This window comes from Culicoides brevitarsis, chromosome 1 (genome assembly GCF_036172545.1).
Source record: "Culicoides brevitarsis isolate CSIRO-B50_1 chromosome 1, AGI_CSIRO_Cbre_v1, whole genome shotgun sequence".
In the NCBI taxonomy this organism is placed as follows: domain Eukaryota; kingdom Metazoa; phylum Arthropoda; class Insecta; order Diptera; family Ceratopogonidae; genus Culicoides; species Culicoides brevitarsis.
In genome coordinates, this window is record NC_087085.1 from 43,190,391 (window position 1) to 43,207,000 (window position 16,610).

A 16,610-nucleotide genomic window follows, 5' to 3' on the forward strand; every position below is an offset into this window, starting at 1 on the left:
CACTTTTTCATCGAACGACGGAAAATTGCCATCTGACATGCCTTTTTTCGCACTGTGTCATCATCAAGTCAACGAAAAAAGTGAAAGTCGTCGCGTAATATTTCCCAACAAAAATCATGAAAAGCCATAATTATGGATAATAATCGTAACACCTCTTGCATAACAACCACTTAACGCTGACAATGAAATGTACAAATATTAGCATTATTAATAATTAACAAAAAAAAAAATGATTACGTAAAAAGTTCTCTCGCAATATTGTGTTGAGTTAGGAAGCAGACACAAAAAATTAATTATGAATATTCTGGGGAACGGAAATTCAAGTATCGATTTTTGCTTTGCTTTTGCTTCGTTCGTGCATATTTTTTTTCATTGCTCCGAGACGAATATGAAGCAAATTAAATTTTCGACACAAATTAAATAACGATAAAAGTTGTAAAAAATTTTTATTGCCTTCGTACCAAGTAGCTTAAGGGAAAATTAAATTTAGTAACATGGAAAAGAGTTTTAAAAAATTATTGATAGAAAAATTTAAGATTTTAAGCGTATTTCGCTTTTTCATAATTTTTCAATCGAAAACTTTTAAATATTAAATTTTATTTATTTATTATTTAATTCTTTCTTGTCAAATTCAAAAAAAAAAAATTAAAATAAAATTTTAGATTTTTTTTAATATGAAAAAATTATTTAGTTTATTAAATTATAATTAATTAAACTAAATAATTTCTTTTTTTCAAAAAAATCCAAATTTTTTAATATATTTTTTTTTAATTTGACAAGAAATAATTAAATAGTTAATTAATAAAAAAAATTAAATAAAATTGACAAAAAATTTTTAAAATATAATTTTTTTTTTGAATTAACAAAAAAAGTAATTTTCAATTTTTACGATAATTTTTTTTTGTTAACATTTTAAATAATTTTTTAAATGTCAGTTTGAAAAATTACCGTTAAAAATTTGAAATTTACTTTTTTCTAATTCAAAAATAAAATTTGTTAAAAAAATTACTTTTTCAGAATTTTTTGTCAATTTTCGTAATTTTATTTAAAATTATTGTTTAAAAGCAAATTTTCAAAAAACATTTCTTGATATAATGAAAAATCTTTTCCCCTTTTAAAATAACAAATGTTCGCTCAAAATCGATTTTCTTTCACAAAACGAACCAAAATGCTTTTCAAAACTAATTATACGCCATAAACTTGCGAAAAAGTAATAAAATATTCTCATAGGTCAGCTTTTATTTCCCTTTTCGCGTGAAACCCATTTGATTCAAACTGGACCCTCAACTTTCAACACTTGAACAAAAAGAACGCAGTTAATCACTTAAACAGACACTTTTGTTCGAAATATGAAAAGGGGACATTACTCATTGTCATTTTTCGCAATTCTTTTCATTTTTCTACTAAAACCCTTGTAAAAATGCACTAAATTTAGGGGAAATATCGATTTTGTCGGCTTTTGTTTGATTCTCGTGTCGCGGCGTTGTTGATGAGTCACGAAAAAAAAAGATTCAAGATCACTTTTTGAACACTTGCCGGTCAATTTGTTGACGTCAACGGTGCTTGTTTGATGTGTAAATGTGTCTGTAAATTTAACACAAAAGCAAACCACAAACGTAAAAATTTCTTGCTTCGCTTGAAAAAATAATTGCTTTCATTTTCCTTTTCATGTCATTTCCTTTCACCTTTCAAGTCGCGCTTTTTTGTTCCAAAGGACAAGTTTTAAATTAACACAAACGGAAAACCAACAAACAAAAAAAAATCATCATGACAAAAATGCATAAAAAAAAGTTTTTTTTATAGAAATTGCCATAAAAACTATTTTTTAGCGCATTTTGAAAGAAAAAAAGAACCTTTTGTGACTTTTGAGTCCTTTATGAGGAGTACAAAATCGTTAAATCTTAATATTTTGATGAAAAACAATCATTTTAGGCATGAGGAGTACAAAATTGTGAAATGAGGAGTAACAAATTGAGAAAAATTCGTATTTTATTGAAAAATTCATGTTAATCTTGATGAATTTTCAAAAATTTAATAGAAAAATCTTTCTTGAGGAGTATAAAAATGAGTAAAAAAAATTTTTATATCTTGAGGAGTAAGAAAATGTGAAACAATAGAAAATCGTATGTCCATTATATCAAAATGCGATGAAATTTTTCGCTCTATTCAAAACAAACACTTTCAACTCTTGTTTTTTCTTGCATAAAAGCATAAAAGTAAACACATTCATGGCAGACATGTTTGTAACACATTAAACTTACCCCATGCCAAGTCGTATTTCACTTTTTTTTTGCCTCATGAGTCAAGCAAAAGTGCAGCGAGCGTGGCAGTGCATTAAATAAAGGCATAAAATGCATTTTTTCTCTTGTCGTGAATGAGTGGCAGAAGAGCTTTTATTGTTATTTTTTCTGAGTAACGTTACAAGGTTGTGTTACTTTACTTACTTCGCAGGTGTTGGAAATGTTACTCGATATGCATTTCCTTGGATCGGGGGACGTGCAAGAGCTTTTATGTTTAGATAAGAAAAAAATGCTGAAAAGTGCAGTTGAATTTTTTATGAACAAACAGAAAACTATAAAGATTCAAAATGGTCTTTGATATATTTTTCCTTTTTATTTTTTTTTGTTTTTGTATTTTTCAATGAAAAGCAGATGTTATCCTCCTCCTGCTTTTGTATCGAGGACTTTGACTTTTAGCTTTTCAGCTAATTTATGTGAATAACTTATGAAGATTTCATCTTTAAATGGATTTTTCGTAATGATAATGTAACTCGATGGTTTAAAATTTCTTGAATTTAACAATTTTTTAATAAAAAAAATAAAAATAAAATAAATAAATAAATAAAATAAAAAAAATAATTTTAATAAAAAAAAAAAAAATTTTTCAATAAAAATCAAAAATTCATTTAAAATATTTTTTTTTCAAAATTAATTTTAAAATTGCCTTTTTAACGAATATTTAATTTTCGTTCGTTTTTAACCTACGGGAAAAAATAAAAGTTCAAAGTTCATAATTTTAACATAAATTTTTGTTTAAATGCTAAAAATGTTAATTTATGTGACAAACAAAGTTGTTGAAAAGCCACAAATCTGGCGCCTTGACATGACTCACTCAACCATTTTTTGTCATGTTTGCTCCTTTTGACATTTGTGTAACAACAGAAACTAATTTTGTTCCCTTACACAGAAAAATTAATGTTTCGGAACGATTTTTTTTTTACAATAAATCACAAAATAAGTTAATTTTATTTTTATTTTCTTCAAAATTAATAAATTTAAAAAAATTAAATAATAGGTATAATATTTTTTTGCTAAAAATTTGCTAAAAACGAATTTTTGTATCTTAATTTTTTTTCATAAATTTTAATTTAATTTTTTTTTTCAAAAATTCTATGAAAAATTAAAAACTATTGAATTAAAGAAAATATCTGAAAAAAATCGAGAAATATAAAATTTTCACAATATGATTATTTTTCTATCATAAAAACACGAGCCACAGATATTCACAATAATAATGACAAAACAAACAAATTCCTCCTCAACATATTTCTAAGCTGTCATTGTCGGAACGCAAGCGATATCAAGTTACAAAACAATATGCTAAAACGGAGAAAAAACTTTGACAAACAAAGTAGGGATTATTATTATTTATTTCCATTTTTCTCTACTTCACTCAAAATCCCTCTTTTATTTTATGCGAACATATTGAAACTCACATTAAAATTTTCCCATATTGAATTGGCAAAGAAAGTTATTTAATTGAAGTATAATCTTGAGGAATTAAAAAAGATAAAAAAAAATAAAATATTTAAAAAAATAAAAATATTAAATTAAAAAAAAGTGAAATAATTTTAATTAAAAAAAAAATAATAAATTAAATAAAAATTAAAGTAAAAATATTTTTAAAAAATTAATTAATTTTAAATTAATAAAAAAAAATAAAATGTATTTAGTTTAGTTAAATTAATAAAAAATATTTTATATCTTTTTTTTCATTAAAAAATATTTTTTTTTTTATTTTTATGCAAAAAAATTCAAAAATAATTAAAATAAATTAAAAACGCGAAATATTAAAAAATTAAAAAAAACATTAATAATTTTAATAAAAATTAATAAATTAAAATTAATAACTAATAAAAAAAATTGTTAAAATATATCTTTTAAAAAAACTAAAAATTATTTAATTAATTTTTTATTTAATAAAAAATGCAAAAAAAAAATTAATTAAAATAATTTTTAAAACTGATTAAAAAATAAAAAAAAATATTTAAAAGAAATTTACAAAAATACCAAAATAAATAAATTGAAAATGTAAAAATTTTTAAAATAAATGAAAAAAATTTAATTAAATTAATTTAATAATTAATTATTCAAATAAATTTTCTAAAAATAAAAAAAATATAATTATTAAATTAAATTAATAATTCAAACGAAAAATGCATCAAAAACAATTTAGTACATAAACAAAAAAAATTAAATCACGCTTCAATTAAATTCCATAGAAAACTCTTCATGACCTGCTGTTTATTTATTCGTGATGTCATAAAAGTTTTTCAAGAAAGAATTCGTGCGTTCAATAAAACTATGTTAATGTCTTGTCTGTTGAATAATAATTTTCCGTAAAGCCACAGATGTTAGTCATTTATTTTGGTATCGTAAAGTTTGTTTCTTCATAAAATAAATATTTTTCCGATAAAAAGTTAACATTAAAAATAGACACAAAATAATTGAGAGAATACCGAACGACGAGTTTTTGAGGGTGAATATCAAGGGTGTGGTACATTCTTCGTCGAAGAGAGCCGACGGCATTTTATGACACATCTCGGAGGATTTTTATGTGAAAATATGTCTTTTCTATCGGGAAAAAATATTTTTTTCGACACCTGCAAGTATTTCAATCCACGAATTGCCCTTTAACCTTTGCAACATTTTCATTTTGTGTCGAGAATGTTCTCGTTATCACTCTGAAAACCTTGAAACGACGTTCTCGCATCTCCATTTCAGCTCCATAGCGATTCGTAGACAGACGACGGAGTAATGTTCAACAATTTTTTTCCATTTATTTTCCTTTTCTTCACTTTTCGTGCCTCCACAGACATTTATCATCGATAGTTGGAACAAACAACTTGCACATCGCTACAGTCGCTCTCGCCAGTACATGAAATAATAATAATTGAGAAACATGCGCATTGCCCATGTATGTGCTTCCCAAACATCTTTTCCTTCCTTCTTTCCCACAAATCGCTCTCTTTAGGCATCGCAGACACACCGCGCGGCACGAACAGAAAGTTTCTTGACGCCGAGCTGCTTGGTTGCTCCTCTAAAATCTGAAACAAAAAAAAATAAAAAAATTAGAAAAAATCAAATTTCGTGAAAAACTGAGGAATGTCCAGTTGGACAGATAATGCGGAGTTGTTTAAAGTGTTTGGTTCGTAAAATTACATAATTTTGATGTCAATCAAAGACGACGTCACACAAGAAATGATAAAAAAAAATTATTATTACGACAGCACGTTAAAAATAGATTTTCAAATGGAAATGTAGAACAATAACAATTATTATTTCTCGGCTTGTAACGTTAGTTGGAGCAAATAAAAGTGACGTGAAATCAATAAATTTTATACAATTTCCCGACAATTCCGAGGAAATTTTATCAATCAAGAGACACGGAAAGTGTTCGATGAGCAAAAAAAAAGTGAATTTTCTGCCATTTTATTAATTTTAATTATAACTCGATGAAGCAAATTAAATTTTGTAATTAATTTATACCAAAAGGTATTTTAGTGAAATGCAAGGAAATAAAATTACCTTACAACATGCTTTGCTATCTCTGAAATAAGGGGGATTTTTCTCGAAGGTGTGGCGCGCTGTTGCATGTCGTTTTCGTGATAATTTCCGAAAATAAGTAAAAATAATAGTTTTTGGGGTGAAAGTTGATTTATGAAAAAATAAATTCTGATGGACGATTTAATAAAAAAATTTTTTCTTGAATTATTTAATTAAATAAAAAATTATTTAAATTATTTATATATTTAAAAAAATTAAAAATTATTTTATTAAAAGAAAAAAAAATTTCTTGAAAAAGTTTCAGATTTTAATGAATTTTTTAGATTTTTTTTAAATCTTAAGAAAATAAATATTTATTAAAAAAAATATTTTAATTATTAAAAAAATTGAAAATTATGTTTTTTTAATTCTTAAAATAAACGAAAATTAAAATTATTTAAAAAAAATTAAATTATTTTTTTTTTTAATTATAAAAATATAAAAAAAATATAATATGTTTTAAAAATAATTATTTTCAAAAAATATTAATAAAATTAATTTAATTTTAAATCATTAAATATTAAAATAAAATTTTTGAACTATTTTTATTAAAATCAAATTTTAAAAAAAATAATTAATTTTGAAATTAAAAATTTTAAAATAAAAATTATTTTTTTAATAATAAAAAAATTTTAATTAAAAATTTTAATAATTAAATAATTTAATAATTAAAAATTTTTGTAAAATATTATTTTCTTAAATTAAAAAAATCTAAAATATCAAAGATTAAAATATTATTTTTGAAATTTCGCATTAAAATCGGAAACTTTTTCAAGATATTCATTTTAAAAAAAAAATTAATAAATAATTTTTATAATTTTTTAAATAAATTTCTTAAAATTGAAAAAATAAAAATTTTCAATCTGAACTTAATTTTTTTTTTTCTTGAATTTTTTAATAAATTAAAAGAAATAAAATATTTTAATAAATTAATTAAATTAAAAAATAAATTAATTAATCAATTAAATAAAATTTAAATAATTTTAAGAAATTTTATTTAAATTAAATTAAATTTTTGGAAAGGAGGAAAAATTTCTCATAGAAACGACCTTCAAAACAAATTTCTGATGCTCAATGACGAAAAAACCTTCGTCCTAATTTCCTTATTTTTTCTTTATCTTTATTACATTCACCACGCGCCAAATATCTTCGTTTTTTCTCTCTTGCGATTCAACATTGTAACAGAAACAAAAACGAAACACTTTTTCTGATTAGAAGCGATAATAAAACGACACCAATAAAGCAATATGCCATCGAGCAAAACGAAAGTAGACAAGGGTACGATGATTTTTTTTTCCTCGTCGAAATCTTCTTGTCTACACTTTGACCTGAATCAACGAAAGTGACGAAAAAATTTTTTGCGAGACTTGTGACGCTAAATGACGCAAAATTGGACAAGGAACATTTTTATTTTCCCTCATTTCACGAGAAAATCTGGATTTTATACCTTTTTTTGGTTTCGGAATGAAAATATTAGAGAAAAAAATATTTAATAGAAATGTTCGTTCATGTGAATGATTTGTTTATACGATTTTTATGATTTTCCTCGGTTTTTAGATCAAACCCGTTAAACGGTCGTTTACATCGGAAAAATCAACATGATGTAACGAGACGTCGTCGTCATGTTTATTAAACTTTTGAACATTGAAACCTTAGACAAGATGAAAACTCATGAGAGTGTTGAAAAAATTCAACTCTGTGGTGCATTAAAAAATTTTTGTACGTGTCTCGAAAGTTTTCTTTTTTTAAGTTTTTTTGACATGTAACAGATGTCAGTTGATACTTGTCTCGAGAGTGTTTGTTTACATTTCTGGAATTTTTTTTTTCTTTTTTTTTAATTTTTTATGACACCTGAAATGGTATTTAAATTTAAATGAAAGACATAAAAAAATTATTTTATAAATTTTTTACATAAATTTTATACAAAAAAAATTTTTTTGGATTAAAAAAAATGATAAAAAAAATAAATAAATTTGTAAAAATATTTTAAATTTTACAAAAAAGAATTTAGATCTTTAAATATTTTATTTTTGACGTTTTTTATAATACAAATTTCAATAAGAAATTTTATTATTAAAAAAATAAAAATAATAAGTTTCAAATTTATTAAAATAAAAAGTATTATTAATTAAAAAAATAATTTTTATAAAAAAAAATTAAAAAAAAATTAAAAAAAAAATAATTATAAAAAATTTTTAATCATCAGAAAATTAATTTTTTGTAATATTTAAATAAAAAAATTAAATTAAATAACTTAAATTATTTTAAATTTAGTTAATTAATTTTATTTAAAAAAAATTAATTTTAGTTTAATTTTATTTAAATATTATAAAAAAATATTAGAATTATTTTTTTTTTATTTTATGATGATTAAAAATTCTTGATCAAAATATTTTTGATAAATTCATTTAAATTAATTAATTAATTTATTGAAATTTTAATTTATTTAAATTAATTAATTAATTAAAAAATTAAAAATTAACTAATTTTAATTAATTTATCAAAAATATTTTTTTTTTAATTTTTTGAGTACAAAATAATTATTTAATATTTAAAAAAGTCGTTATATCAAAAATTTTTTCGTAATATTAAAAAAAAAATAATTATTTTTTTAATTAAAAAAAAAATCAATTTTTGTTGATGCAATCTCTTCAGTGAATACAATTAATTTCAAAGTTCATACAAAAAGTACGGCAAACTAATCCAATTAAAATAATTCTATTCAGTGCTTAGGCTTTATCTATTTACAAACTCTTTGCCATGAAATTTCCTCTACTTACGTCATTTTTTTGTGTTTAATCCTTCTCAACATGCAATTCACTGAAGGAAGTGTTGATAACGTTATCATAACTTTCTCGCATGTAAAACCTCTCTTATGCAAAAATAATTACAATTTTCCTTGCACTTGCTCGAAATTGCAGTCTTTACACTGATTTTGATGAAAAAAAGAGTTCATTATATTTTTTTTTGCTCTTTAACAAGACAAGACTTTGTCGGATAATGATGTTGCTGATGATAATCAAACAGACATCGTTCGTTCCTCGCATAATAACGAGACTGCCTGACATTGATAGAAAATTCCGCCAGACATCTATTATCACTTTGTTCGCCATAGAAAATGAAAAATAAAACAAATGAACGAGAATGCAATTGAGCGACAGATGATGAATAGTTGCGCTCTGCACGAATTAATGGAATGTTGGGTCACAATTGAAATGCGTTTAAAAATGCAGACAGCAGACTTTTTTTTTGTTTATAATTTTTTTTAGTAGTTCATTATTTTTATTCAATTTGGTTTTGGCAACCTTATCATGCATGTCCCAGACACAGGCGACCACGCGATCGATAGAAAGTTATTGGCACGAGAAACAAAAGCAACGAGCAGCAGACAAGTTTGATTCATTAAATTTGAATTTTCGTAGGAGGCGCCAACTTTCTGTCTTCTACTTTGTCAAAATGTTGTCAAGTTATCAATTATCATTATGAAGAGAAAAGAAAACAGAGAAGAAATGTTAAGAAAAATCCCTGAAGGCGGAAAATCTCATGAAATCTGGTCACGTTTCGTGTAGCAAACATAAAACGTGGGAAGAGCTTTTATATTTAATAATAATTAACGAATTGCGTTGTTGAGCTTAAAATAACAAAAAGAGAAAGTTTTTCATGACACAAATTTATATTTTTATTAAATTTAATTTTTAAATTTAAATTAAAATTTAATAATTTTTTTTAAATTATTTATAAATTAATTAAAAATGTATTAATTTAATAAAATTATTTTTTTAAGCATTTTAATTTTTTCAAGCTGTTCAAAATAATTTTAAGCATTTAAATATTTTTTTTTCAAAATTAATTAAAATTATTCAAGCTTTTTTTCAAATTTTTTTAAAATTTTTTTTTTAAATTACAGTTATTTTTTTTAAAAAGGATTGAATTAGCAAATGAGCGATTTTCAAATTTTTAACGATAATTTTTTTAAATTGACAGTTTTTAAATTTTTAACGGATTTTTTTAAATTTTTTTTTTACTTTTTAAAAATTAAAAGTTGTTAAATATTATTTTTTTAAATTACAAATTTTTAATTATTCTGAATTTTAAAAATTTTTAACAGTCATTTTTTGAATTGACAATTATTTTGACATTTTTAAAAATTTTCTTTACTCATTATAAGAAAAATTGAAAAATTTATTTTTTTTTATTTTTGATATTTTCGTTAAAATTTTAATTTTTATTAATTATTCTGAATTTTTCTATTTTTTAACGGTAATTTTTTGAAATGACAATTATAACTTTTCAAAAGTAAAAATTGATAAATTTATTATTTTCATTCATTTTCGTTTAAATTCAATTTTTTATTTATTTTAAATTTTTTAATTTTTTAAAATTTTTTTTTGAAATTATTTTTATTATTTTTATTTTTTTAAAAATTATTAAATTTTTTTTTTGTCAAAATTATGTTTGTTAATATTGAACCAAAAACTAAAATTTAACTGAAATAAATTTTAATAATGAAAAATTAATTTAATTAAAATATATTAAAAATAATTAATTATTTTTAGTACCTAATTAAAATTTGAATTAAATTAAAAAAAAAAATTTAAAAATTTAATTAAAAATATGTATTTAAAAAAAAATTTAAAAAAGAAATTAAAAAAATTTAAAAAAATCTTGCAAAAAATATAAAAATCTGAAACTTTCTTGTTATTTTTATTTACATTTTCTGCATGAAAAACGTACAATACTAATTTAAAAAGTTTGAAAATTAACTTTTGCCTCAAAACTTTCTTTTAAACAGAAATAAATAATAAAATGAGAAGCAGAAGGGTTATCTTAATGAGATAACTGAAGTTGATAACAAAGCAAAAAAGCGAAAAATTTGTCCTTGCTCAAAAAAGAAAAAAAAATGCTTAAGGTGTCAAAAAGCGAAAACGAAGCGAAAGTTGTGTCAATAAAGCCATTTTATTTATGCAAATTGAAGAAAATTTTTCCTTCGGTATCAGCACGAAAACAGAAAAGAAAAGTGAACGAATGCCTTTGATTCGACATTCGACGAACAATAGAAGCAAATTTTCCTTCATTACAATAAATCTAATAAAATTTTGTGTTTTTTTTTCTCATTCCAGTCCGACGGAAATACGTCGTTTCTACGCGCTGCACGAGCAGGAAACCTTGAGAAGGTCTTGGAACATTTGAAGAATGGCATTGAAATCAACACGAGCAATGCTGTAAGTAATTTTTTCTTTTTTTGCCTCAATTTTAATCAAGTCTGACCATAAAATTTGCTTCATTTCCTTTCGCATCTGGCGCAGAACGGATTAAATGCGTTACATTTGGCGTCAAAAGACGGTCACATTACCGTCGTAAAGGAGTTATTGGATCGCGGTGCGATTGTCGATGCGGCAACGAAGAAAGGCAACACCGCCTTGCACATCGCGTCGCTCGCCGGACAAGAGGAAGTCGTTAAATTACTGATTGCCCACAATGCTTCCGTCAATGTACAATCCCAAAATGGATTTACGCCGCTTTACATGGCGGCACAGGAGAATCACGATGTCGTCGTGAAACTTCTTCTTTCGAATGGCGCCAATCAGAGTCTCGCGACGGAAGATGGATTCACGCCGCTTGCTGTCGCCATGCAACAAGGACACGATAAAGTCGTTGCCGTTTTGTTGGAAAGCGATACGCGAGGAAAAGTTCGTTTGCCGGCACTTCATATCGCCGCGAAGAAAGATGATGTCAAGGCAGCAGCACTTTTGCTCGAAAACGATCACAATCCTGATGTCACATCAAAGTCTGGTTTCACGCCGTTGCACATCGCATCGCATTACGGCAACGAAAATATCGCCAATTTGCTGATTCAGAAGGGCGCCGATGTTAATTACGCTGCCAAGCATAATATTTCGCCGTTGCACGTTGCAGCGAAATGGGGAAAGACGAATATGGTCTCGTTATTGCTTGAAAAAGGAGGAAATATTGAGGCGAAAACGCGTGATGGATTGACAGCTCTTCATTGTGCGGCACGATCGGGACACGAGCAAGTTGTTGATATGTTGCTTGAACGCGGAGCTCCAATTAGTGCTAAAACAAAGGTAAGATTTAAATATTTTTTAAATTTTTTAAAATTAAATTTAAATTTTTATTTAGAAAATTGATAAAAAGTTATAGAAAAAAAAAAATAAAATTAATTAGAAAAAAATTTAAATTAATAAGAAAGTTCAAATTTAATTTTAAAAATTAAAGCAAAAATTTTAACAATTTTTAAAAATTAAAAAATAATTATTTCAAATATTTTTTTTAAATTTTATCATAAAATATTATTTTTTTTAAATTTTAGAAAATTTTTAATTTTTTTTTAAATAATTTTCTTATAAAAAAATATTGATTTCTTATTTTAAAATTTAAAAGAATTTCTTATAAAAACTTTTAAAATCAATTTTAAAATTTTTTTTTTTTTTATTTTAGAAAATAATCAATAAATAAAAAAATAATATTTAAAAAAATTTTTTAAAAATTTTTGCTAAAAATTATTTAAAAAAAGTAATTTATAAGAAAATTCAAGTTCAAAAACTTGAAATAATTCTCTAAAATATTTAGTTTAATAATTATTTGAAATTAAAATAATATTTTTTTATAATAAATAAATTTTTAATAAATATTTTTTATTTTAATTATTTTAAATTTTTAACTAAAATTAAAAAATATTTTATTTTTGAGCAAAAATTTTTAAAATTTTTTTCTGATTTTTTTTAAATTTTTACAACATTTTTATTTAAAAAAAAAATTTTTTCGTTATCTCAAATTTTAAAGCAAATATGAATTTTTTAACAATTTTTAATTTAATATATTTTTTTTTATTTTTACAGAACGGATTAGCTCCATTACACATGGCATCGCAAGGCGAACACGTTGATGCCGCCCGTATCCTTTTGTACCATCGTGCTCCTGTCGATGAGGTCACCGTTGATTACTTAACTGCCTTGCATGTTGCCGCGCATTGCGGGCATGTGCGTGTTGCAAAGTTGTTATTGGACCGTAATGCCGACGCCAATGCACGTGCATTAAATGGTTTTACGCCACTCCATATTGCTTGCAAGAAAAATCGCATCAAGGTAAAATTTTTATTCAATTTTTCTTATTAAAAAAAATTAATTACTCTTCATTTTTTTTTTATTTTTTAGGTAGTTGAGCTGCTCTTGAAACATGGCGCGAGTATTAGTGCAACAACAGAATCTGGCTTGACTCCTTTGCATGTCGCCTCGTTTATGGGATGCATGAATATCGTCATTTATTTGTTGCAGCACGAAGCAAGTCCCGATATTCCAACTGTGCGTGGCGAAACGCCTCTTCATTTAGCCGCAAGAGCTAATCAGGTAAGATTTATTACTTTTTTTATTTGAATAATTTAAAAAATATGAGACTTTTCATTGAAAATTAAATTTTTAACGAAAAATAATAATAAAAAAAATCATTTTTTTTAAATTATAAATTTAATAAAAATTAAATATAATTTTTAATTTATTTTTTTTTTAATAACGAAATATTAAGAATATAAGTTTTACAATTATAAATTTAATTTAAAATTGATTTACAAAAATTATTTTTAGAAAATTCAAGTTGAAATTTTTTTCTGTCAAATTAAGCATTTTAATTTACTTTATTTTAAAATTTAATTAATTAAAAAAAAAAATTAAATTTGATAAAAAAATTCATGTAAAAAAAAATTTGTCATTTCATATAAAAAATATAATTTTGAAAAATTTTCAAAAATTAAAAATTAATTAGTTAATATTAAAAAATGAAAAAAAAATAATTATAAAATAAAAAAATAATTAAAAATATTAAAAATTTCATAAATTATATTTTAATAAATTTTAAATAAATTTTTAATAAAATATTAATTAACTTTTTTTTCTCTTTTTCAGACCGACATCATTCGGATCCTCTTGCGCAATGGCGCCCAAGTCGATGCACGTGCCCGCGAACAACAAACACCCCTTCACATTGCATCGCGTCTCGGAAATGTCGACATTGTTATGCTCTTATTGCAGCACGGAGCGCAAGTTGATGCCGTTACCAAAGACATGTATACCGCATTACACATTGCCGCCAAAGAGGGACAAGATGAGGTAAAGAATTTAGTTATGAAGAAATTGATGGATCACATCGATACCGTTTATTTAATGCAATTGTTTTGGATAAGGCATAAAGAGTACTTTATTTAGATTTTAAAACGAAAAAAAAAAATTGGATCGAAATGTTGCTCGATTTATTTATTAATTTTATTTATTTTTAAATATTTATTATTTATTTATTTATTTAATGTTGTAAAAAAAGTAAAAAAAATGCTTGGTAACTAAAAAAATTTAAATGTTAAAAAATATCCGAAAATTTTTAATGGATTGTTATCCCTTTCTGTCTCTCTATTTTTTTCTTTATTAAAAAAAAGAAAAAAAAACATCAATTCGTTGTTGTTGATCGAAAAAAAAAACAATAAAAAATATTATGGTTTATGTAAATTTTATGTTGTATTATTATTATTTCTTTTAAGTATTTTATTTTAGTAGAAATTGAAAAAAAAAATAAATTCTCGTCGAATGCTTGTTAAATATATCTCATGGTGATGGTAAAGTAACATTTTTCGTTATTTTTAATTTTTTTTATGTTTTATGTTTGTGTAGTTAAAAAAAATAATTAGAAAAAAATAATTATAATTAAATTAAAATACTAATTATTAATTAATTATTTTTTTTTTCAAATAAAAATTAACAATTAATTAATTTTAATAATTAATTTTTAATTATTATTAAATTAAAAAATAAATTAAATTAAAAATATTTAAAATAATTAAAAATTAATTATTTTAAAAATTAAATTAATTTTTAATTATTTTTAATTTAATTTATTTTTTAATAATTTTTATAAATGAATTTTTAAACTAACTTATTTTTTTTTTAATTTTTTGAAGAAATTTTTAATTAAATATTTTTTTTTTTAAATTTTAGGTTGCTGCTGTCTTATTAGAAAATGGCGCCAAAATCGATGCGCAAACCAAAAAGGGTTTCACGCCATTGCATCTCACGGCGAAATATGGGCACATCAAGGTTGCCGAGCAACTTTTGGCTAAAAATGCTCCCGTCGATGCCGAAGGCAAGAATTACATCACGCCATTGCACGTCGCTTCGCATTACGATCATCAAAATGTCGCATTACTCTTGTTGGAAAAGGGCGCCAGTGCTCATGCAACCGCCAAAAATGGCCATACTGCACTTCACATCGCCGCTCGCAAAAACCAGATGGAAATTGCAACAACTTTGCTGGAATATGGCGCTTCCGCAAATGCCGAGAGCAAAGCTGGATTCACTCCGCTTCATTTGGCATCGTCCGAAGGTCACACAGATCTCACGTCGTTGCTCTTGGAACACAAAGCAAATCCGAATCACGGCTCGAAGAACGGTTTGACGCCAATTCACTTGTGCGCGCAAGAAGATCGCGTCAATGTCGCGCAAATTCTCGTCAAACATGGCGCCGATATGGAAGCTGTGACAAAACAAGGTTACACTCCCTTGCATATCGCGTCGCATTTTGGTCAAGCCAACATGGTTCGTTATTTGTTGCAAGAAGGAGTCAAGGTTAATACGCCAACTGCCATCGGATATACGCCGTTGCATCAGGCGGCGCAGCAAGGACACTGCCATATTGTGCACGTTTTGCTCGAAAGTAACGCGGATCCGAATGCCGTCACGCAAAATGGACAAACGCCGTACCATATTGCGCAAAAATTGGGTTACATCAGTGTCACGGACTCGTTGAAGGCAGTTACGACGACAGATGCGCCAATGCAAACGTCGCAGACGGAGGAGAAATATCGCGTTGTTGCGCCCGAAGCCATGCACGAGACTTTCATGTCGGATTCTGAAGAAGAAGGTGGTGAGTTTTTATCGATTAAATGCACTTTCCTTTAGTTTTCTTTAGTTTCACGAGAAATTTTGACACGATCCCATAGAAATTGCTTACACGAACATGACACTATTCTTTTTTTTTTGTAAAAAATCCCTTTTCATGAATTCTAAAATAATGAATTAAAAACGAAATTTTTAAATATTTTTCAAATTTTGTCAAATTAAATTAAATTAAATTAAATTAAATTTTTATTAACTATAAATTAAAAATATAAAAAAATATTAAATATAAATTAATAACATTAATAAACAATTTTTGAATTATTAAAATATACCTAATATAATTTTTTTTCGAATTTTTAATTCTATTTTTTCAAATTTATAATAAAAAAATTTTTGAATGAAAAAAAATCATTTCATTGTTTCTTTTAAAAAAACATATATTTTTTGAGTTTTTTTTTAAATTTAAATTAATTTAAAATAAAAATTTAATTTAAAAAAAAAATTTTTTAAAAAATTTATAAATTAAAATAAAATTTTATTTTATCAAATTAATTAAAAATTTTTTTATCTATTTAATTAAAATTTAAAAATTTATATAAACTTTAAAACAATAATATTTTTGTTCGAAATTTTTTATCAAGAAAAAAATTATTAATTTACTTTTTTTATTTAATTATTTTTTTAATATTTTTATAAATTAAATATAAATTAATAATATAAATAATTAATTACTATAATTAATTATTATAATTAATAAATTTAATTTTTTAAAAAATGTTTTATTAATGAAAAAAAATTCATTTCATTTTTTCTATTCAAAAAATCATAAAGAAAAAATCTTAAAAATTTATTTAAAAAATATTAAAATTAATTCAAAATAAAATTA

General features: G+C 23.9%; 1 protein-coding gene across 1 annotated transcript in view; it reads left to right on the forward strand.

Moving 5' to 3' along the window:
• The window catches only part of LOC134837885 (titin-like), an 80,990-nt gene that overhangs the window by 15,225 nt on the left and 49,155 nt on the right, over positions 1 to 16,610 (forward strand). Inside the window, exons 3-8 of the mRNA XM_063853277.1 lie at positions 10,946 to 11,047; positions 11,132 to 11,911; positions 12,686 to 12,931; positions 13,001 to 13,192; positions 13,745 to 13,948; positions 14,825 to 15,749. Of these exons, the coding sequence (XP_063709347.1) occupies positions 10,946 to 11,047; positions 11,132 to 11,911; positions 12,686 to 12,931; positions 13,001 to 13,192; positions 13,745 to 13,948; positions 14,825 to 15,749 (2,449 nt within the window). The remainder of the gene's footprint in view (positions 1 to 10,945; positions 11,048 to 11,131; positions 11,912 to 12,685; positions 12,932 to 13,000; positions 13,193 to 13,744; positions 13,949 to 14,824; positions 15,750 to 16,610) is intronic.